Source organism: Camelus dromedarius, chromosome 11 (genome assembly GCF_036321535.1).
Source record: "Camelus dromedarius isolate mCamDro1 chromosome 11, mCamDro1.pat, whole genome shotgun sequence".
Classification (NCBI taxonomy): domain Eukaryota; kingdom Metazoa; phylum Chordata; class Mammalia; order Artiodactyla; family Camelidae; genus Camelus; species Camelus dromedarius.
The window spans coordinates 36,098,049-36,120,570 of record NC_087446.1 but is presented as its reverse complement, the minus strand read 5'-3'; the positions used below and the strand labels follow the sequence as shown (position 1 = coordinate 36,120,570).

General features: G+C 34.3%; 2 protein-coding genes across 5 annotated transcripts in view; one reads left to right on the top strand and one right to left on the bottom strand.

Annotated features, from left to right (window-relative positions):
• The first annotated feature begins 256 nt into the window (after positions 1 to 256).
• WASHC3 (WASH complex subunit 3) overlaps positions 257 to 22,522 on the top strand; it is a 44,013-nt gene continuing 21,747 nt past the window's right edge. Inside the window, exons 1-5 of one of the 4 annotated variants that reach the window (XM_031462925.2) lie at positions 258 to 412; positions 973 to 1,071; positions 9,297 to 9,359; positions 11,174 to 11,281; positions 15,567 to 15,677. In XM_031462925.2, the coding sequence (XP_031318785.1) occupies positions 362 to 412; positions 973 to 1,071; positions 9,297 to 9,359; positions 11,174 to 11,281; positions 15,567 to 15,677 (432 nt within the window). In that variant the 5' untranslated portion in view covers positions 258 to 361. Of the gene's footprint in view, positions 413 to 972; positions 1,072 to 9,293; positions 9,360 to 11,173; positions 11,282 to 15,566; positions 15,678 to 22,522 lie in introns of all 4 variants that reach the window. The other 3 variants (XM_031462924.2, XM_010990014.3, XM_031462927.2) reach the window with 3 other exon arrangements.
• Positions 11,217 to 22,522, bottom strand: part of DRAM1 (DNA damage regulated autophagy modulator 1) — a 123,284-nt gene continuing 111,978 nt past the window's right edge. Inside the window, exon 6 of the mRNA XM_064491650.1 lies at positions 11,217 to 11,338. Coding sequence (XP_064347720.1) covers positions 11,267 to 11,338 — 72 coding nt within the window. The 3' untranslated portion in view covers positions 11,217 to 11,266. The remainder of the gene's footprint in view (positions 11,339 to 22,522) is intronic.

Genomic DNA, 22,522 nt, shown 5'->3' with positions numbered 1-22,522 from the left:
TAACTCCTTAAATAGCTGAGACGAATAAGCAGGGATAACCTCAAGCAGACGTGACGCTTTACCCTTTTTTTTTTTTGACCCCCTTTTAAGATTTTGCTAGAATCACAGCCTTCCTCCACCCGGCGCCCCTCGTTGACGTCACAATATGGAGCTAGAACTACCAATCCCAGAATGCGTGCGAAGGGGGCGAGCTCTTGGTGAGCCGCCGAGTGATTGGCGGGCGGAGGCGTTTTCTTCCGGCGGGAAAGGCCCGGGAGGAGGGGACTAGGGCCGGCGGTCAGACGGTGTTACCCGGTTGGGCGGGCCGGCCGGCCAGGCAGGGGTTTGTGGGTGAGCTTTGGGTTCCCCGCCCGCTGAGGAGATGGATGAGGATGGGCTTCCTCTCATGGGGTCAGGCATAGACCTGACTAAGGTTTGTAAAAGATAGAGTCGAACTTCGGCGTCCTGGGAGGAGGATGGGGAAGGGAAGTCAGGTTCCCAGGGAGACCCCTGTCTCTCTCTGGCCAACTCTGGCTCTGGGCCTGTTTTCCACTGGCCTCGGGAGGGAGAGTCCCACAGTTCCCACCTTAAAGAGAGGTCTTTCCCGAGTTGTCTATGGAGGAGGGTGGGGGGAGGAGGAGCGTGCCTCTCCCAGCCTTCGCTTCCTGGCTCACGAGTCCCTATCCTCAAGGGTGACCGCTGGCAACACGGGCCGGTTCCGATCTCTGCCTCTTTTGTTCGGCCCGTAAGTTTTTCATGTTTTTAATGTACGTTGCCTTTACCTTCGAAATTTCACCCTCGTGAATCCAGAGCCCATTCTCAAACTTTGCAGCCTCTGCCAACTTTGACATCCCACCCCCACAGTTTAGGAAAACAAGTTAATGACTTCGCAGTACTTCCAATAAACTCAGACTACACGAGCGAAACGCCCCGAAGGGGATCGCACGGTTACGTTCCTCCTGTACGGATCATGTTTATTTTTACGAAACACAGGTGCCAGCTATTCAACAGAAAAGAACGGTGGCATTTCTAAACCAATTTGTGGTGCACACTGTACAGTTTCTCAACCGCTTTTCTACTGTTTGTGAGGAGGTAGGTCCTGTGATACTGGTTTAATGAGTAGCGCAGTAAACAAGAATTACAGTCTATGTATTCATGTGCCATTACCTCTTGTCAGCCAGTTGTTATGTTAACATACCTTAAATCCTCTTTGATTCTTACTGCCTTCATTCCTGCAGCCCACCTCTGCTGAATTAATTTTCTACCTTTGTGAGATAGTTCAGTGAAGCTTATTGTGATTAAAGAGAAAAAAAGGAATTCCAAAATTTCACATTTAAAAACATTTTTTTATTTTGAAATTGGTTAGAGATTTACATTTTAAGTATATATTGTTTCAGTTTATTTTAAAATTACTGTACATTGCTTGATCCAAAAGATGACTGGGGAGGTAGCCTAGAAACATAACTTCGGTACCAAATATCATTATGGAAATAAAAATACTTTCTGCAAATGGCTTGTAAAGTGAGGATTAAGTAACCCAATTACGGGTTAGGTACCAGATCCAGGGAACCATGTCTTTTAAAGAGCCTGAAAAGAGAATGGGGAGGAAAATGGGAACTATGTGTTGAAATTGGGTTTAAGAAAGAAGAAAAAGAACAAGGAAATAGAACAACAGTAGTCTGAAACGAAAAGGTGTTGTTCTTGCTCAGTTTTCTTTACCAGTTAAGGATCATGTCAAACCTTAGGGCTCCATTTTGGTGTCAAGAACTACCTGAGTGCTGAAGTTACTGTTCCCCATTTGACTAAGTATCCTCCACAATCAAGTCCTTGAATAGAGACTGTTCATAGAGGGATGGTCGTTGCCTAAAAGGTGTAGGAGTCAAGATTGTAGGCATCAGGGGCATTGTGTAATAGGAACAAGTTACACATACACACTTTATTGTTAAAATCATTGACTGTGCTCTGTCAGTAGACAAGAGTAAATCTCCACAGTGGTATGACAGTATTTCTCTGGAAGGTTGCAAATTCTACTTCACAAAAGTTCAGTGACCATAAAGCTAAATACACTTTCAGGGATGCTTTAATCAGAAATTAAAAGGATTTCACTAAGAAGTCAAGGCCTGCTGCAGGAAATACCATGAGAATACCCCGAGACTTCCCAGTCCTAGCCAATCTACTTTTTTGTGCTATGAAGTATCTCCATCCTAGATGCATTGTGATTAACACAATAGAAAAGTTCCTGAGAAAAGTATTCCAAAAATACCAATTTTTGTCAGGTGAATTATTGTTATGTTGAGAAGCTGTTATAAAAATCCTGATTAATCCTTCAAAATAAAGTAAATAACCCCCCCTCCAAAAAAAAAAAAAGAAAGGAGAAAGGGGGGGAAATTAGATAATTCACAGTTGTGTCAATTAAATAGTATTCAGTTCATTCTGTCTTATATATAATATAAGGTAGAGCCTCAGCATATGTTTTTTGTTAGATATATTATTAATAAAAATTGGAAACGTTTCACTTACATAAGGAAAACTATTTTCACTTGTATAAGATTCCTTCTGTTGTTTTTGTCTAGTTGTCAAAAATCTCTTCTGCCTTCCAAGACAAAAGAAATTGGAATATGATATGATAATTGATAGAGTAAGGGGGTTCAAGTAATATATTGTATCTGACAAGCCCAGAGACTAGGTGCTTGCTTCAAGGGGTATTATCTTGTACAGCTGCCTCTATAAATGGCAAGGAGACTGACTAAAAAGCAGTAAGCCTCGGATTTAGCCCTTCTCATTTTATACCAAGGTAGGGTGGAGAAGTATCTGGAGAGATTATTCCAGGATTGTTAGAGAAGGGCAAATATCCATCCTCATACTTCTCATCACCAGTTTAAAAAATAAAGCAAGCAACAACAAAACAGCTGGCAAACACATCTATGAAGGCAACTTGATTTAGCTGCCCTGAAGTGGGGATATTCCCTTACCCTTGTAGTGCTTGACGGTTTTCACTAGATCAAGTATAACAATAATTGTCTCTTGTTTGTTGATTGCTTGTGCGTTATCAAAGCCTCAGGATTCACTCTTTCTCCCCTTCTGTTCCACTTTCTACTCCCCCTACAACTGTTTGGACTATATCACTTTTCCCTAGTTCTTTCTTGAACTCTAGAAAAAAGTTTGTTGACCAAAAATCCATGAAATTTAAAAGTAGCTTATTGCCTTTTTCTCCTTAATGGATGATAATCTATGGTTGACTGTAACTCATTATTTACATTTCATATTTTAGCTTTTGGATATTTATGTCAGTTGTAGCCTGTGATGTGATGACAATAAGTAATATTGTGTGTTTATTCTGTGCTAGGCGTTGTATTTTTTTACATGTGTTTAATCACCACAGCTCAGCCCTTTGAGAGGGGTCTAATTACCCCTTTTTTAGAAATACAGAAACTGAGATGTAGAGAGATTTAAATCATTTGCTTAGTCATTCATTCATTCACTCACCATATATATGAGTACATAGTATGGATTGCTGCAGTAGCTGCTCTGACTTGCCCACACTCACACAGCTAGAAAGTAAAAGAGCTGGGATTCCAACTCTGATCTGTTAACTAGAAAAAACAGAAATGTCTCAGTCTTCTGTTGTATTGCACCATCTGATCTGAATAAGAGGCATGTTTACATCATTTTCAGGTGAGAGACTGCAGTGTCTTCTTTATAGCTACTTCAAAACTTAGTTTCTTAATAGATTTTTTGTTTAAGTTTCTGCTATATAGCACAGGGAACTATGTTCAATATCTTGTAATAACTTGTAATGAAAAAAATATGAAAACGAATATATGTATGTATATACATGACTGGGACATTGTGCTTTACACCAGAAATTGATACATTGTAACTGATGGTACTTCAATTAAAAAATAATAATAATAATTAAAAAAACAAGTAAAATTAAATTTTAAAAATTCCAAAATTTAGTTTTTAGATTCATATTCACTTCTTTGCTATATTATGTCCATTTGATGTGATGTCTTTTTTGGTATGATAAATTCCAAGGATATAATATATGTGTTCAAACATAAAGTGCCATTTTCTCCTGAGTAAAGATCAACATAGTTTTTCGAAATGAGTTGTAATTTGTTAATAGTACCTATTACACCTGAGGTCCTTGTTTAGCTAAACCCTTAAATAAGAACCAAAATGACTACATTTCCCTCAATGAAAAATGAACCTCAACTGTTACTTTTTGAACTGGAAGTGAATTGGAGGAAGAAGAAAACCTGGTGGTTTTTATTTTTTGCCTTTTTTGGTGTTTTTTTTTTCCCCCACATAATCTTGTTTGAACCAAACCCAAACTGTATCTTCAGTCACAGCTGAACTCGAACAAGAATTAAATTTGAAACAAATTTCTAGGATTCTCTTCATCAGTAATACTGGTTTTAGAGTTCTCTGATAAAGAGAAAATTGAAGAACTTATCTTTTTAAAAATTTTCTGGTATCAGGCTACTTTGTAACTCTTCTAATAACTCTTCTAATGAATCAAGGTAGGAGAAAAGTTAGAAGACAGAGAAAGGAAAGTAGTTGAATCAGACCCAAGTTACAAAGTTACTTAGGGTCATTGCTTCCTTCACAAATCTCCTATAAGCATTTCTATTCTGGTCCTAATCAGCAAAATCTTATGGTAGTCCGCTGGGACCGAAAATTTAAAAAGGGAAGTAGAGGAACAGTGCAAGTTCTATGGATATCACAGATAAAACTGAGCAGAAATTTAACATTACTGTGATTTTTGAAGTTAAAGGTACTCTATAAACAGGGCAATTACATGTATTATTTTGACTCAGACTTGTAACATGCCTAGAATACTGGGGTTTTAGTCATTTTTTAAATGTTCTTAAATGTTTCTTTTTTCAGAAAAAAAATCTTTAATTACAGGCGTAAGTGCTGAGAATCTTCATATAGCCTAAAAATATTTACAGTGCTTATCTTTTACATGCAGTTTTTAAGCCCACCGTCAGATTTAACCTTCAAGCAAATAATGTTTTGTTTAAAACTATTTACTCCTACAACTTTTACAACTGCTTTTATAACTGCTGGCCTTAATTGTCGGATGAAGCTTATTAAACCATCAATTGCTTCCCTTTCTGGCTTTGAGGACATAATCAACCCAAAGTGATACACCAGGAGATCCATTATTTTAAAATACTGCTGCTCTTTTAGAGAACTGGATATGCGAATTAGATATTGCAGTATTTTTGTTTCCACCTTCAACTGTTAACCCCATGTTTCTTCTTTTGTCTTTCATTTGAATAAAATGAAATGCCTTAGGAATAGGTGAGTGATGCATTAGGAAGTTTGCGGTTTATCTGACCAAACTTCTGGTACCTTGTAAATTCCCCCATACTCCCAAATCAGGGTATTTCAGATTTGCTTTAAATCCTTATAAAGAGGACGGTTAAATGGATGGGAAAGACTGTTACCTTTCTATTTCCTCCCTGCTGAAACTTTCAGAAGTGGAGACAGTTACCATTATTGATCATGTTATTTATAATATATCTGTAGTCATCTACACTTCAGTGGTTCTCAACCAGGGGACGTTTGGCAGTGTCTAGAGATGTTTTTAGTTGTCACAACTGAAGAGTTTTTGTGGCATTTAGGAGGTAGAGGTCAGAGATTCTGCCAAACCCACAGGATAGCCCCTCAGAACAAAGAATTATCCAGCCCAAAATGTCAGTAGAGACAAGGTTGAGACCACCTGCTTTATGGTGGTCTGGGAGTTGTAGAAGGAAAATGTGGAAGACATAAACAGCTTAGAAATGAGCTTCAGCAACCCATAAATGAAGTCAGGTGTATTTTGTCAAGTGACACTGGCTTTCTAAGAAGTACGTATTTATATATGTTACAACAGTGATTACATGAGAACAGACTCAAAACCTGTTATGCTGAATAATCTTTGAAAAGCAGAGGTTCTTAATTGTGCCATGGATCCTTTGGCAGTGTAGTGAAATAAAGTTGATGTTTTTAAATGCATGAAATAAAATGTGTAGGATTACAAAAGAAACCAATTATACACTTTAAAAACTCAAAATTGTGGTACAGTACTGTGTCCTTTATTAAAGCATTAAATTTTATAATCCAGGTAGCATATTTAATATTTTAGACTCTCAAAAATTAGCTCTAGAGAGGATGGATAATACTTCTACGGATAATTTTAAAAACACAATTTGTTCATAACAAAGATCTTCCCTAGCCAAGAGAAAAAGCCTTCTGTTGATCTGATTTTGAGAAAATCATTTGCATAGTGGTTCTAAACTTGGGGTATGTGAACTTGGATGGGAAAAAAAATTATAATTGGATTTTTTTTCACCTCTAACTTAAATTGCACATTTCCTTTAAATTTGATCAATAAAAATCATAGTAGTATTAGGACATATGACTTACCTATAGAAAGCACAGATCTTCTTTTAATTAAATTACAGTTGTTTCAGATTTCTTTATACTTTATTTACAGTTGTTACTATATACCAAGGATATTCAGGTAAATTATTACAAATTAAAATATATTGATTATTAGATCAATGTCTTTCATGCCTTGCATGAATAAATCATTCATATAATCTTGTTTTATTAAAAAACCAGGTCACTTCATTTTGGTGAGGTTTTGATAATAGTAGATAAAGGTAGGTAAAATGAGTTCCAAAGCAAAAGAGTGACATACCAGACAAATCTGCATTCAAAAAAATTGAGAATTACTGCTCTAGAAAGTATAGCTTTTTATCTTCCAAGCCTCTGTAATCTTCCTTGTCAACAAGTAGTTTTCCATATAAACATTTTAATCCTTATTCCCTTATTTACTAAGACTTGTATTTCAATCCTTACCCTATCCTGTGTGAATTTTTGAGTATCCATTTAAGGACAATTTATGATCAAACCCTGAAAAATTTTTAATACATATGTTGTAGTAATTCCAGAAGAAACGTCTGTTTTAGGAAATTTGATTAGAAAAGTTTGATTCCCAGTATTTAGCACAGTAGCATCTTAGTTTTAGTGAGAAGTAGACTGATGCTTTATTAACTTGGAATAACAAAAATTACATTTATGTAGTGCTTGGGAATTTTACTTTTTTTTTTAGTTAACTAAGCTTTATTTTCTAGAGCAATTTTATATTCACAGCAAAACTGAGCAGAAAGTATAGTGTTCCCATTTATTCCTTGACACCCCCTCTCACCCCATGTATACAACCTGCCCCACCATCAACATCCCCCACCAACATGGTACATTTGTTACAGTCAGTTTGTTATAATCTACATTGACACATCACCCACAGTCTGTGGCATTATGCTTTAACACTGATCACCCCCTGTGGATTGAGTGCCCCTGAAGAAACACAGCTGTCACCCAGATTTGGGTGATGTGGCGATCAATGTGTAAACAAGATGAAATTCCTTCAAAAATAGTATCTGGATTTGCAGTGTTTGAGTTCAGATTGTTTTACTTAATTTTCTCATCTTTAAAATTGGCATAATAGTTCCTACTTCATAGACTTGGTGTGAGAGTTCAAGTGATATGTTGCATATACAGTTTAGCATAGCAAGGTAAATGCCCAAATGTTTACAGTGATGATGATTATTGCTTAAAAGTAGATATTTATATGAATACATGAAAACAGCATTAATTTTTAATTTATCTGTTTATTTTTCTGTGTTCACTTATTTTAATAAAACCAATTTATGCATTTTAAAATAAGTTAGAAATTATCACTCACTTTACAGATTAATTTGCTGTAGGATTTCTGCAGTTACTAAGCTTTTTTTTTCTTTTTAATATATTTTATTGAAATATAGTCAGCTTACAACATTGTGTCAATTTCTGGTGTACAGCACAGTGCTTCAGTCATACATGAACATACATGGATTTGTTTTCATAATCTTTTTCACCGTAAGTTACAAGATACTGAATATAGTTCCCTGTGCTATACAGTATGAACTTGTTGTTTATCTATTTTATATATAGTAGTTAGTATCTACAAATCTTGAATTCCCAGTTGTTCCCTTCCCAACCCTTTCCCCACCCCCGGTAACCATAAGTTTGTTTTACTAGGCTTCTTTAGACTGATTAAATTTGCCAAAATTTAATTTCCATGACTTTCAGTAAAACACCTGTAATTTGGAGAGGAATTTATCCATATGATGTCTTTATATTTACCTGTGTTTATATTTTCATAAAAGCCTTATGTGAACAAATCCTGGAACTCAAGATTAAACTTAGCTTTGAGTGCCATTAAAACTAGATTCTAATGTTTTCTTTATAAATTACATCTTTGTAGATATCAGGATGCTCATCTTAAAAATAAATGTCTTATGAAGAAGCACTAACTACTTTCTGGTTCTTTTCAGTTTTTTCCGCCTCTGAATGTGGCCAAAATGACCATTTCTTGAGGTGTTAAAATTCTGCTTGAGTTAGTCAAGTTCTTGATAATATCCCAGAAAGCAATCAGAATGCTGTACATCAGCCAACTAGTAAACTGGCCAACTGCTCATAGACTGTGTCTCTGAATAATGTTTAGGATTAGGGAGTTTTAAATAAATGTTCTTACTTTTATTTGTGTAAGAGTGTGTGTGTGTGTGTATATATATAGCTAATTTAATTATACAGAATAACTAGAGCATGGTAAGCTCTTGGTTCTGGTTTATCTTGGATTTTGATGGTAGGTTAATTCCTTTTGCTTTTAGTATTTTTTCTAATTTTGTACCTTTGTTTTAATTCTTTCCATCATTAACTACTCATCTTCCAGTTTCATCCTTTTTTACTTTACAAACTTGAAAAGTTTGGGTTCGGGACTAATTGTATATACTTACGTGTTTAAGTAATTTATAAAGGCAGATCCTGTGCCAGGCTACTTGGGGCTAACATTTATTCTTGTTTTCTGTGAAGAATTTCTTCATTCATCAACAAATAATTATGAGGCTCCAGTTAAGTGTCAAGTACTGTTCTTGATCACTAAGTGTATAGCAGTGAATAAAAAAACTCTGTCCTCAGAGTTTACATGCTGGTCCCAATAATTGATTATTGCTTTGATAACGAGTGTGATAATATTGAAAATGCAACTTTTTCTTATCTATGAATACAGTTTTATAAAATAACTGTGAAGCATGCTAATGAAGATAATAGAATACTTGAGTTCTCATTCTTGTGTAAATAAGAGAGTAATATATTAGAAAGTGACAAGTATTAAACCATAGTTATTATTATTTTCAAATCTGTCCTTCATTATCCTTGTTAACGGTTTGTTTTAATCAGATTTTATTCTTTTGTTTCTAATCTTTCTTTTCCAGAAGCTGGCAGACCTTTCTCTTCGTATTCAGCAAATTGAAACAACTCTGAATATTTTAGATGCTAAGGTTTGTATTTCTGAATAATTTATAGGATAAATTTTGCTCTACATATACCAACTTTCTCAGTCATATTTAACTTTGATTGCATTTAGAAATGAATTCAGTTTAGTTCCTGCATCCATTAGGTGGTACAGTGTTTCTCTTTGTTTAATTCACTATAATTGCAAAGGAAATGATATTCATTATGGACCATTAACTGAGTCTGTTTAAATGTACACATGGATTGAGATTTCTTTCATTATAATAATCAAAAGCATAATGTAACATGTTAACAGATTGAACTGTTACATAGTTTACTTCCTTTGATAGAAAGTTCACAATTGTCTTAATAGTAATCATTTGATAACAGTAAAAATTATATAAAACTTTAGATGCCTACAGAGCAAAATTTGGAGAAAATATCTATTTTTCCATTTTTAAATATATTAAATGCTAATGAAGAATACTAGTTTTGATGTCAGAAGTTACAAAAAGTAGCTAGCAAAAATAGGTTGTTTTGATTTGAAAGTGTACAGGTTATGTGTATTTTTCCTGTATATAAAATAATAGAGACACTAGTATACTTTTGTCCTTTTATCAAAAAAAATGATGTGAAAAAATATTTATTGAATATTTATGAGGTAGTGGAGTAACTAATACCTTTTAGCGTAAGGATCAGAGTGTCTAGTTTGTACTTTCTGCATCTTCCTGTAGACTTCAGCCACTATATTTCTCTCAGAGAATTTCTCTAGCTTAGAATTTAGGATACCTGGCCTTGAACATGTTCAAGATAGTCGCTTAGCAGGCATACCTGCTTGAAAATATTTGGACCATAGCCACAGTTCTAAACACTGTCATCAGTCAACAGTTCTCAATGAATATTGCTGCTTCAGATCTTATTACCATTGGTTTTTCATTATTCTTTATTAGGAATATGTGTCTTATTTTAATGTTTGTGAAATTCTTAAGTTAGTGTCCAAGGTGACAAGTTAAGTTACCATATGGGCAAGTTAACCTTAATTATTTCCATGGCCATAGAGTTAGTTAATCCCCAAAGTTAGCCAAACATTTGACAAATGTATACCATTGATACCAGGATGAAATCAGAAAAGAAAGTGTGCATGGATCTTGCAAATACCACCTGAAATACTTAACCACTGACAATATGCTCATCTTTTGTGTATGAAAAGTAACACATTTTAGTAACATTCAGTGATGAGTGTTTAAAGAAAGAAGAAAACAAATAATAAGCTGTATCATACATTAAAATGTACATTCAGTGATGAATGTTTAAAGAAGAAAAAATAAGCTGTATCATACATTAAAATGTGACAAGAGTTTTATTTCCCAGATTATTCAAACCTAAAATGTGCTACAGAGCGCTTTTTGGGGGTAACAATATGTTTAATAAAAATCTTTTTACAACAACTCTGTGAGGTAAGTTTTCTCATCCCCACTTTACAGATGAGAAAATTGAGGCCTGGGAAGATTTACACATGGTCACATTTTGTGACCTAAACCTAGGCAATCTGACTCCAAAGCCCATGCTGTCATTCCTTACACTAGGATTCTTTATACTAAAAAAAAATAATTCCTGAGAAAAGAATGGTAATAAGCTTAATTAGATTTGTGAGAAATTCTTCAGAAATTTATTTGTGAATGCCTTTCACTTTTAAGTAGTTTATGGCGTGGAGAATTTCAACCAAAGATGAGATTGTATAAACCTACTTATTTAGGCTTGAAAACTTAAGACAGCTGCTTAAAACATACACACACCTAGAAACTTAAAGTGTTTAAAGACCTAATATTTTCATATACCAACATTAATTTTCTTTTCTCAGTTGTCATCTATCCCAGGCCTAGATGATGTTACATTTGAAGTATCTCCTATAAGTGTCAGTAGTATCACAAACGAATCACATTCTGTGACCACTTCAGAGCAACCACAGGTAAGTATTTAAGTTCCAGGAAACATGAGCAGATCTTCTTAGTTGAACCAGATAGACCTAAGCAGCAGGTTTGAAGAAAGAAATTTTTTTTAATGTAAAACTCTGAGTGTAAAACATCTTAAAACCTAAAGATAGAAAATGAAGTTTGAAAAAAAGTTACTAGTTTTTCATTTTGTTATTTTGAAGGGCTTCCTGAAGTTAATATTTTCTTTGTCTATAAAAAAGAAAAGTGATCTTTTTAGAACTAGGAAAAATCTAGAATAAATTTATTTTTTTCAATTTTACTGTGGAAATTTTTTCTAAGATCTTACAGGAAGTGTACTTTTTAAATGTTTTATTATAAAAACTTTCAAATGTACACAAAAATAGAGTAGTACAATGAATACCCAAATGCCTACTACTTGGATTCACCAGAAAAGATTTTGCCGCAATTGCTTCATCTGTCTTTTTTGTCACTTACTGAAGTGAATCCCAGGCATCATGTTATTTCACCCCTATATAATTCCTTGAACATCTCTAAAAGCTCTGACATTTTTTGTATAACCACAGTGCCTTTATCATACACAATATAATTAACAATAAATTCCCTGGTAGTGTCTAACCCCTTGTTACTCAAAGTCCGCTCTGTGGACCAGCAGCATGGGCATCGCCTGGGGGCTTGTTTGAGATGCAGGATCTCAGGTTCCACCTCAGACCTACTGAATCATAATCTGCATTTTAACAAGATCCCTATGTGGCTTTTGGAATTTAGAGATCCTGATATAAGAAATACCAGTTGTCTAAAAAGGGTGTTTGGGAAGTTGATTTGTTCAAACCAGCATCCTAGTAAGGGCCACACTTTATGTTTGGTTCTTGTGTCTTAATGTTCATTTATGCTCTGCATAAATTTAAATTTTGTATTACTTTTTATTTCAAGAAATAAAAACTCTTCACTGTTTAAGAACAGGTTGCCTCTAGTGACCTCGGTGAGATACTAAAATTCAAAATAAAATAATCTCTGAAATAGTGATCTACCAAGTAATACTGAACAAGCAGACAGACTTCCTACCCAAATGGAATTCTGCATTTGTACCTGGAGGTAAATTTCACAGGATATTTTTTGGATCGTGATGGTTTTGATAGTGATAGTAATACCTAACATGTGAAGAGTTCTTACTGTGTATGAGGCATATTAAGAGCTTTTTGTAAGTTAAATCATTTAATTCTCACAGCCACCATATGAAGTCAATACTGTTATCAGTCCTACTTTACAGATATGTCAAAGGAGGTACACAGAGGTTAAGTAACTTTCTGAAAGTCAGTAAGTGTAAGAGCTGGAATTTTAACTCAGGCAGTCTGGTACCAGGAGTCCTAGCTCTTACCTGCCACACTACACTATCTCCAGCACCTGTGCTGAATTCATTTAACTTTGAGCACATTTGGTGCGAGGTCCTGTGGGAGGATCCTTATATTTAGATATACGATATATTTGGAGAAAGAATTAGATGACTCTTTACTTAACAATTAGTTATTAGAAAATGTAACATCCATTTAATTGATATAACAAATTCCATTGGCCACTGGAATATATATAATATACAAGAAGAAATCCAGATGTTTTAGAGGAGTTTAACTTTAAAAGCTTCCTTTAAGTATAGACCATCCTTTTTCTAAAAAATGTAAAAAAATAAAAAATATTAAATGTTTCCATTCTACCTAGTAGTCATTCTTTGGTATACTAGCTGACATATATTTCTTCAAATTTTTTAAATGGTATCTGTCTAACGTTTGTATTAATTTTTCCAGGTGTTATTATGCATGCCATCTATAGTATGTGTTTTAAAACTTACGCAGTTGTGTTGGTCTTGACTATTTAAGGTGTCAAAAATTGATTACAAGTAATCACAGCTAAATTATCTGTATTCCACATGACCTGATATTGTGGCAGTTTTATTTAAAAATTGTGTATTAATTCATTTGGAGGATTTATTAAGTGATGATGGCTTCCTGAGTGTAAAAATTGTGGCAGGAGTGTGTGGGGAACTCTTGACTGAGGAAGGATGTGTGGGAATTCTGACTGAAGGAGGTTGTCAGGAAACTGAAGGAGAATGTGAGGAAACTGAGTGAGGAGGCTGGGAGGAAATTTTGACTGAAGGAGGGTATGAGAGAACTCTGAGGGAGGGAGGATGGGAGGGAAATCTGAGGAGGGTGGGAGGAACTCTGAGTAAAGGAGGGTGGGAGGACCTCTGAGTGAAGGAGGTTGTGAGGGAACTCTCAGTGAGGAGGGTTGGGGGTAACTGAGTGAAGGAGGGTGAGGGGGAATTCTGAGTGAAGGAAGGTGGGGGGAACTCTGAGTGAAGGAGGGTGTGAAGGAACTGTGAATGAGGATGCTGAGAGTGAATGCTGAGTGAAGGAGGTGGGGTGGAATTCTGAGTAAAGGAAGGTAGAAGAAACTGAGGAGGGTGGGAGGGAACTCTGATGAAAGGTGTGAGGAACTATTGAGTGAAGGAGGGTGTAAGGGAACTCTGAGAAGAAAACATTGTGGTAAAGATGTATTGATTAGTTTATAGAATAACTGTTCAGCCTGTTCTTAATATTCAAATCAACTTTTATTTTTCTACATTGTTATTAATTGGTACATTTTATGTAAAATATTTTGACATATACTTAAGTATTGGTTAACGTAGAATTTCCATAATCATATACTTTTTTAAAAAATCATCCATTCATTGCTACCTCTAATTTCTGTATGAGTCAAAGACCCAAAGATTGCATTCTGATTTTTCTGCAACTTTAATTTCATAGCTCAGATATTATCATAACTCACAGTAGAACATCCAGTTGTGCAGATTGAGATTAATTTGAGGATAAAATGAAGGACAGTTGAGAGATATGAGAGAGGATTAAATGGATCATTCAAATAGCAAAGGTGTAAGACCTGATATAATTAAACCTTGTTGAGGTCTTGTTTTTTAGGCCGAAGTTAAAGGCTGAGTCTTGAAATCATTGGTCTTATACGTAATCATCATTTGCTCCATTGTGGTATTATATGAGTTTATTGTCCATAATTTGTTTTTAATATACTTGGGTCTTGTTTGAAATGTTTATTTAATTAAATGTTTTGGACTTTTTGTGGTTATGTATTTTATAGATGAACATATATATATATATGTATCTACTCACTTTTGGATGCTGAACAGTGTCTGTCATATAACAGGAGTAACCTAAAGAATTTTTGAATGCTTCATTTGCTTCAGAGTTTATGACAGGTTTAATTTATATTTGAATTATCTGAGGAAAAACGTTAATGTATAATTCATATTTTAAAAACTATGACTACCTTAGAAGATGTTTCTTTATTTATCTACATATCAGCATAGGTATATAGACATAAAATTTATTTCATTCATTAGGGAACTTCCTCGGAATGCTAATATACAGATAACAAGTAAGAATTTACAAAATAAACACTCTTGAGTGTTCAGATTGATAAGAGAAATCAAGACTATATATAGACAGTCCTTGCTTTGCACTTAAGTGAAGACAGGGTTCCAATATGGACAAGTTTCAGTTAACACAGTGCCATGCCACATGAGAACTGCTTATACGATAGAAGCATTTTTATCTAAAATGCTTTCCCCAGTGTTAAGTGAAAAACCATTCCCCAGTATTAAGTATTTAATATTTATAATCTTAACCACTCTGGGGAATGTTAATAGTTTCATCAGTAGCTGAAATATACAAAACTCGATAATTGTATCTGAGAAACGGGCTTCTCTTCCACACAGTCTCCAGGCATTTTCTTTAAAGACACTGAAATAATCATATCCACTTAGAACAAAATTATTCAAAATATAAATGAAGAATTTAATTGTGTAGGTGATGCAGATACCTAGAAAATCAATTTATTGTCTGCTAGAGTTGAACAATTGACAAATCAAATCTTTATTATTTTTATTAAACATTTTATTAAAATAATAGGTCCATCAATAATTCGTGTTTTATATCATCACTCAAGGGACAAGTAAAGCAGAATTCTGATTTTTTTAATGATATGACTATATTTGCATTTTTAAGGAACAATATAGTATTGATATCAAGTATAACTTCCTCTGGAATCATATTTAAGTATTTATAAATATTTGGGAACATATATCCCATAATTAAATTATTGGTATTTAAATTTAGAACTATGATTTTCTGATATTGATTGCTTTAGAATTATAAAAAGAACCATCCCTTTTAAGTAACATGATGGACCCCTTTTGTGAATTGTCTGAAGATTTATACGCAATACTCTCTACAGCAGAACAGTTTACAAGACTCTGGACCACAGGAAAGTGAAGTAACACCAGAAAATATCTTAACTGTAGCCAAGGATCCAAGATATGCCAGATATCTCAAAATGGTTCAAGTGGTAAGCTAATTTGGTCTGTCTTCTCTGTCTAGCAGCCTCATTTGAAATTCTTAATCTTGGAGGTTTCATTGCTATTTTTTTCAATTTGAGAAAACTGCTAAACCAAATGACCAAGTTTTCTACTCTCTTACTTCTTTCCTCTGTTTAATTACTGCCCTGATAAAAAGTAAGCAGAAGTCAAATCTTTCTAATTAAAATAATCTTGCCCTTTAAATTAACATAGTTTAATATGTATTTATGTACATTTTTTGTTTTACATAAGGTAATCTTTGCAAATCTTGGATATATCAGCTAGAGGAATGAAAGTGAACTATTCACAGTAAATCGTATGGTTTTAGGTTAATTCTCAATACAGTAGTACAAATAGTGGGGTTTTTTTGTGTACTTTTTTTCTAAATTTCACCTGTCAGTGATTCATAAGAAAGAGCATTAGTCTCTTGGCCGTGTAAGGTAATGCTTTTACTATTATGACTTCTGAATTTTTATTTTACCTAAGAAATCACTGCATGGTATGATGCAAAAAAATATAACAAAACATTTGCTGTTGTCTCTAACAGCAGAAATTAATCTCTTTTCATTCCTATAGAAAGTCCTCTTACAATGACTGAAGGAGCTAGCTGTCCATTTTTCAGTTAATCAAAAAATTAATGCTTTTGTAAAATTCTATTATCAGGCAAAAGAAGTACTAATATTAAAGAAAAACAGTTTTGCTGTTCTTGGCATTATTTATCACCAAAATAATTTAAAAACAAATTCTGTCTGACAACCAGAAAAAGTAGATTGGCTCATTTGAAAGCTATGGTGGTGACAATGGGGAGGAAAAAGTACATTCATTCACTTTTTCTAGCTGTCAGAAGTGGATTTGTCACTTTCAGAATTCTTCATTGGCAGTCAAAACTCTGGGCTTTAGGCTTTAGAAGGAAAAATAAAACAGACTTTGGGATGAAATATATGAAGTTTTTTTTAATTCATTAATATAAAGTATAGCTGGTTTGAGTGTGAACATGATAAATGAATTTTTAAAGCTAGAACACAGGAAAGCTTAAGCTAAGCATAAAATATGGACTTTGACTCTTTTGAAGAAAAGAGGTAAAGTTTCAGAGTGATTCTGAAAGACTGTTTATTTAGTTTCTTTTTGCCTAATCTATATAAAATATGAAATAGGAAAATCTACTTGATACCTATAATACTGAAATATTTGATAAAAGACCACATCTTAGGATAATTGTTATATTGTTGATACATTGCCTCTGATTTTACAAGAACTTCAGAAACTCTCATTTTCCTTTTCAGTATAAATCTACTGTCCATTTATTCCACAAATATTTATTAAACACTTACTTAAAGGTACTATATTAGGTATTGTGTAGATTTATTTAGGCAGCTAAGGTTCCCAGATACCACTTGAAGTTTCTAATTTTATTATTAGTTACTTAGACAAACTTCATTGCGTTTCAGAATCATATATGTTTGTTTGTGTGTGTATGTGTGTGTGTGTATATATATATATATTCATTCTTCTAATCACATGACTTACCATCTCACTAGGAGTAAAAGCCAAAGTCCTTCACAGGCCCATGAGGTCCTAAACAGTTGAGCTCCCTCATTACCTTTCTGATCTCGTATCTTCACTTACTCTCCTTCAGCTTTACTGGCCTCTTTGATATTCTTTGAATAAATATATGGACAGTCACCTATCTCAGGGCCTCTGTGTCAGCTATTACCTGAAACACTTTTCCCAAATTTCTTTGTGGTTTGCTCCCTCACCTCTTTCAAATCTTTACTGAAATATTACCTTCTTTCTGGCCCCATTCCTTTTACTCCTTCCCTACTGTATTTCATATAACCTTCCAATTATATGAAAAATGCTGTGTATTTTGCGTATATTGTTTGCGTGTCTCCTCCTACTAGAATATAAACTCCACGAGGGTAGGGAATTTTTTGTTTGCTGCTCTGTTTCGAGTTCCTTGCATAACACCTGGCACATAGTATTTACCTATGAATGAAAATGCTTGTATTTTTCTCAATGCCATTTTAATTTTTGATAGATTTGGTGATTTCTTTTTTACACTAGCTCAGTGTTTTTCAGAGTGAGAAACTATCAAAATACAACTTTCTGGTTCCCATTCTAAATCAGTCTCTGGAGTTGGGACTTGAAGCTAGAGCATATGTGTTTTGAAAGAAGTTCTTCTTATTAAGAGCAGTTTAAAAATATTTTACACTATATTGTAACATCATTCAAATAATTTTTATTTTAAAACATGTAAGAAATAATGAATTGTCTTTTTATTTTTTGGACTATCTAATTCTATAGCAGTACCACTTAGCTTTAGCCCATCATTTTGCTTGGTGAGCAGGTTTTTAATTCTGCCTCAGAATTTCTGTTTTTATCCCAGTTTCCCTGATTTCAGTCCTTTGCCTCCCTTCTGCCTTCAGTACGAGTGTTTCTAATTTCTAAACATTTCCAGGGTTCTGGAAGTACTGCTTCTTTGTGTATTCTCCTCTTTGGGCACATGAACTTGGCTTTTTTTTTTTTTTTTTTTTTTTTTTTTTTTTGCTGTGCTAAGTCATTTTATCTTCTTTTAATTTCCATATATTGTGGTTCATAGATGCCTCTTAGTCATTAAAATTGGAGTTTGTGTTCAATTTCTTTTTGCCTTATTGTTTAGGGGTAATAATTTTCACAGAGAAAGTGGGACCAGCATCTTTGCTTTGAAATTATAAGTTCATCCAAGTTAAATTTAATTTTATCGTTTAGTTCATTGTGCCAACCTGTATCCCAGAATCTTATTACCCAACTTTTGTTTCCTACTGCTCCCTGTCCTACATTTCATTCTTCAGACAAAACCACAAAACTTTCTCAATATAAGCTCCATGCTTTTCCACCTCTGTATCTAGATTCCCCCTTCTCTTGATCACTGTATGTCCAAATTTTACTCATCTGACATGTTTCTATGAACACTTTCACTAAATTCAAATTCTAAATCCACCGGCACATAAAGCCAGAAGTAATATCTCCCTTCATTTGTCTGTCCAACCACTTTATATTTTTATCACGTATCTTGTTCTATAACTAAATATTTTTATCTCTCCTGCTGAAAAGGAAATCATGAGAGGAAGAACTGTATCTTGATTGCTGATTGTATTTACTTTAACACTTTGCCCATAAAGGTGCTCAATCAATATTTGTTGAATGTACTATTTCATCCTACATATATATAAACTCTTCTTTCCCAGCTTTGTGTCACCTGGAAATGTATAAATGTGCTTCTATTTCAAGTTACCGATTTTAAATATTTTGTAGAACCAAACCCAGAATAGACCAACTAGAAGTCTCCCTCAAGATTGACATGAACCTGCCAATCATTATTCTTTGGGTTATAGTTATTAAGCCATCTATAAATCCACCATTTCTTCTGTTTTCTAAAAATATCATGAGTGACTGTCAAAATATCCAACCACAGATGTAGCTACATGTTTGACAATGCCCAAGATTGTCTTTATTGGTATGGTCACTAATAGAGTTCCTGTCACTTCTGCATCATCGTTCAGTTTTGGCTTTTTGTTTAAACTTAAGTATGAAATAGTTAAATCGATTTCCCTCATTGCTTCCCTTATTTTATTGGAGCATAAAATTTTCAACAGAGTAACCTAGGAATTTATCAAATGCTCAGATTTAAACAAAGTTAAGCTTCCATTACATACAAATAGGTAATGTCCCTCACCCATCATGACTGTCTTATCCTTGTGTTTGTTTGCAACATGTTTTAGGAAAGCTTGACCTAACCTAGCATCTGGTCAGGTGGCCAAAACATATGTTCCTTCTGATAATACAACTGTTACCTTCTTTTAGCCTCACTTAGGGGTTCCTGTATCCCACGTGCAAGAATTTCCATGTATCTGTATATGTATTGGTTCAAAGTTATCTTCTGCCTTCCATTGTAAGACATTCCTTTCAAATGCCAGTTCCCATTAATGAATTCCTTCCCACTAAATATAAACAACCACTGAGATTTACTTAATTTAAAATTTCAGGTTTGCTCTGTATAAATGCACACACACTTTTTGTAGGCTATTGGATTTATAGTCTGTTTGTTTTTATTTCTTCTCTTAATAATTACCTGATAGTTCTTCCCCTCTGTTTTTCTCCCCTATGATATTATTCTTATAGTCTTGCAGTTTTAATTGAGGAAGTTTTTTATCTTTTGATTTCAGTTTAAAGGCCCTTGATCATACCTATTGGTCTTGCTAAGCGTAATCTTTTGGTTCTTCTTAACTACTTAACACTTTCTCAGGAGTCCTAAGTCATTCTAGTGTCATGAGTCATCATGTGAAATATTGATACAGCAGCATCTACATAGCTAGTTGTGTCTCCGATATCTGTATTTTTATAAAACTGTAACTAAAGAACAAATGACAGTTCCTTCTTGCTTTAGAAAATGCCTCACAGAAGTAGAGAAGAGTCATTAGAGACCATTACAATCTGTATCATTGAACCCTTCAGGTTTTGTCATTGACATGGGAAGAATCTAGATAGCTTTATATCTCTGTTCTCGAGGATAGTAAATTGCCTTCATATTTTCTGTGCTAGTCTTCTAAGCAGTTGTTTATTCTGCCAGGGTGATTCAGTTCCTTGAGTGTGACTGAGGGTTCAGAGAGATATACGTAGAAAGAAGAACATATTTGATATAAAGAATTCTATCGGGTAATTCTAATGACGGAGTAGCGTCATTAGAAATTGTCTTATCAATACTAGAAAGTGCTTCACTTTCCCAACAAGATTGTGCATTAAAATGACCGATTTTTCTCAGCCCCAGATGGTGATGGGTTTCTCTTGCTTACCCACTAGTAAAAATGTAGTTTTAGTTATTAATGTAGAGAAAGACCATATCAGCATAGTTCATCAGATGAGTTCTACTTTGTCTATTGGTATGATCTCAAGTAGTTTATCTTCTACCATACACATTACTACGTGTTATCAAAGATGAATTTTAGAAACCTACATTCTGGAATTTAGAGAATTGTTTGTATTAACAAAAGGAAAGATAACATGGGCTCCAAAACAACTGTCTTTCTGAAAAAAAAATCACTGTATACCAACAGTATAAAAATCTACTCTAAGGTCCCCAAAATAACTATTTCTATACCCTCAGAAAGGAATTAACAGTACCACAAGTTCTCTCCCTTGCTAAGGACAGCAGTAGGATTTCTTTTATTTTAAATTGCCTTTACATTTTTGTCATTTAAAAATATGAATTGCTGCTCCATAAGCAGAGTCTTATATGCGTAATTCCACGTGTGCTGAGTTTCTTACCTTTTTCCAAAGTGTGATATTCTTCCACTCAGCATCTTAATACTTACTAGGCCCTCAACCCTCTTGAAATCTTTTCTCTTGCTCCTTCCCCTTCCTGAATTATTGTTAGAATCATTTCATTCTCTCTAATAAGACAAAGAGTAGACAAATGTTTCTCAAGCCCTTTCTGCTTCTCCACTTGTATAAAAGCTTGAATTTGCTGACCGTCCATGTAGTGATCAGTCACTTCAGATGCGAAGACACAGAAAGTCCTACAAGTTACAGAAATAGACTTTTTTTTTTTTTAATTAAATTTCAGGCTTTCTGGATGTCAGGTGAACTAAATCTTTTGGCTTTCTTCCTAAGCTGCCATGAAAACTTCGTCTTCCTGTGTCCTAGATATTTCCTGAAATATACTGCTTTTATATTTGCCTTGCTTCACTTGTCACATACCTGTAGATCTGTATTAGAGCCTAGGTAATTTAAACTGCTTAATTAATATAAACTCCTTTAAACAGAAGCCAACAAAATCTTTCAAGTGTCACAAATACCAGTGCACAGAGAAATAAACATACCTTGCTTTTTGGTCTTCATACCTTTTTCTGTCACTCCTGAGTAACTACCTTCTGTGAGATACAAGAATGATTACAGTTCCAGGAAGTAGTTATTTCTCTATTAGACAATTTGAATGCCTCTGAGTACACCCAGATCTTTACTCTCTATTTCTGGGATGCAACATGGTATAGTTTCTTAGCTTTGTCAGGGAATTCTGTGTGACCATATTCAGGTCATATCACCTATCAAGGTCTCAGTTCCCTCATACATAAAATGAGATCTAAAGTTCTCTCTAGATTTATGATCTATTTATTGATCCTTAAATTTGGATCTCATTATTGATGAATGTTTCTGAAACACCTGCTGGCATCTTCCGATTTTTTTTTTTAAGCTAGTTTTTCATACGGTTTTTTCAATGAATAATTCTGTTGTGTTCCAAATGTGGCAGATAATTGATTCTGATATAACGTTTGTTGTCATAATTGTGTAGCACAAATCTTTACTAAATTACATACTGCTTTTATAACTTAACTGGAATTCTGTGCATAGATCACTTTTCCAACAATTCTCCCATTTTTACTGGCAGAGCTTGGTAAATCCTTTGCCAGTAATAAATCGTGCATTGGGAAAGTCCGACTTCCACATTAAGATGCTAATGACTTGTATTTTTTGAAATCATGTTTGCCAAAACAGTCTCTTCAAACACAGACTTTTTTAAAGCTCTGTTTTCTTTGGCTGGCTTAAAATGTGAATTGAATAATCTTGGTTCTGGTGGTTCTGATGCATCTGTTGCCAGCAGTAGATGTTGGCCTGGGGAAATATGACTTCCATTACCTAAGGTGAAGAATCTCCAACTGATTATTAAGGGTGTCCATCAAGAAATTACACACCTTGGATCTGGGGAAACTAATCAAGCATGAAATAGAGTGCTCTTTAGATAAGGTGTAGCTTTTGTAAGAGTAATTAGGCTTTAAAACCTTATTTGGGATGTGACCCT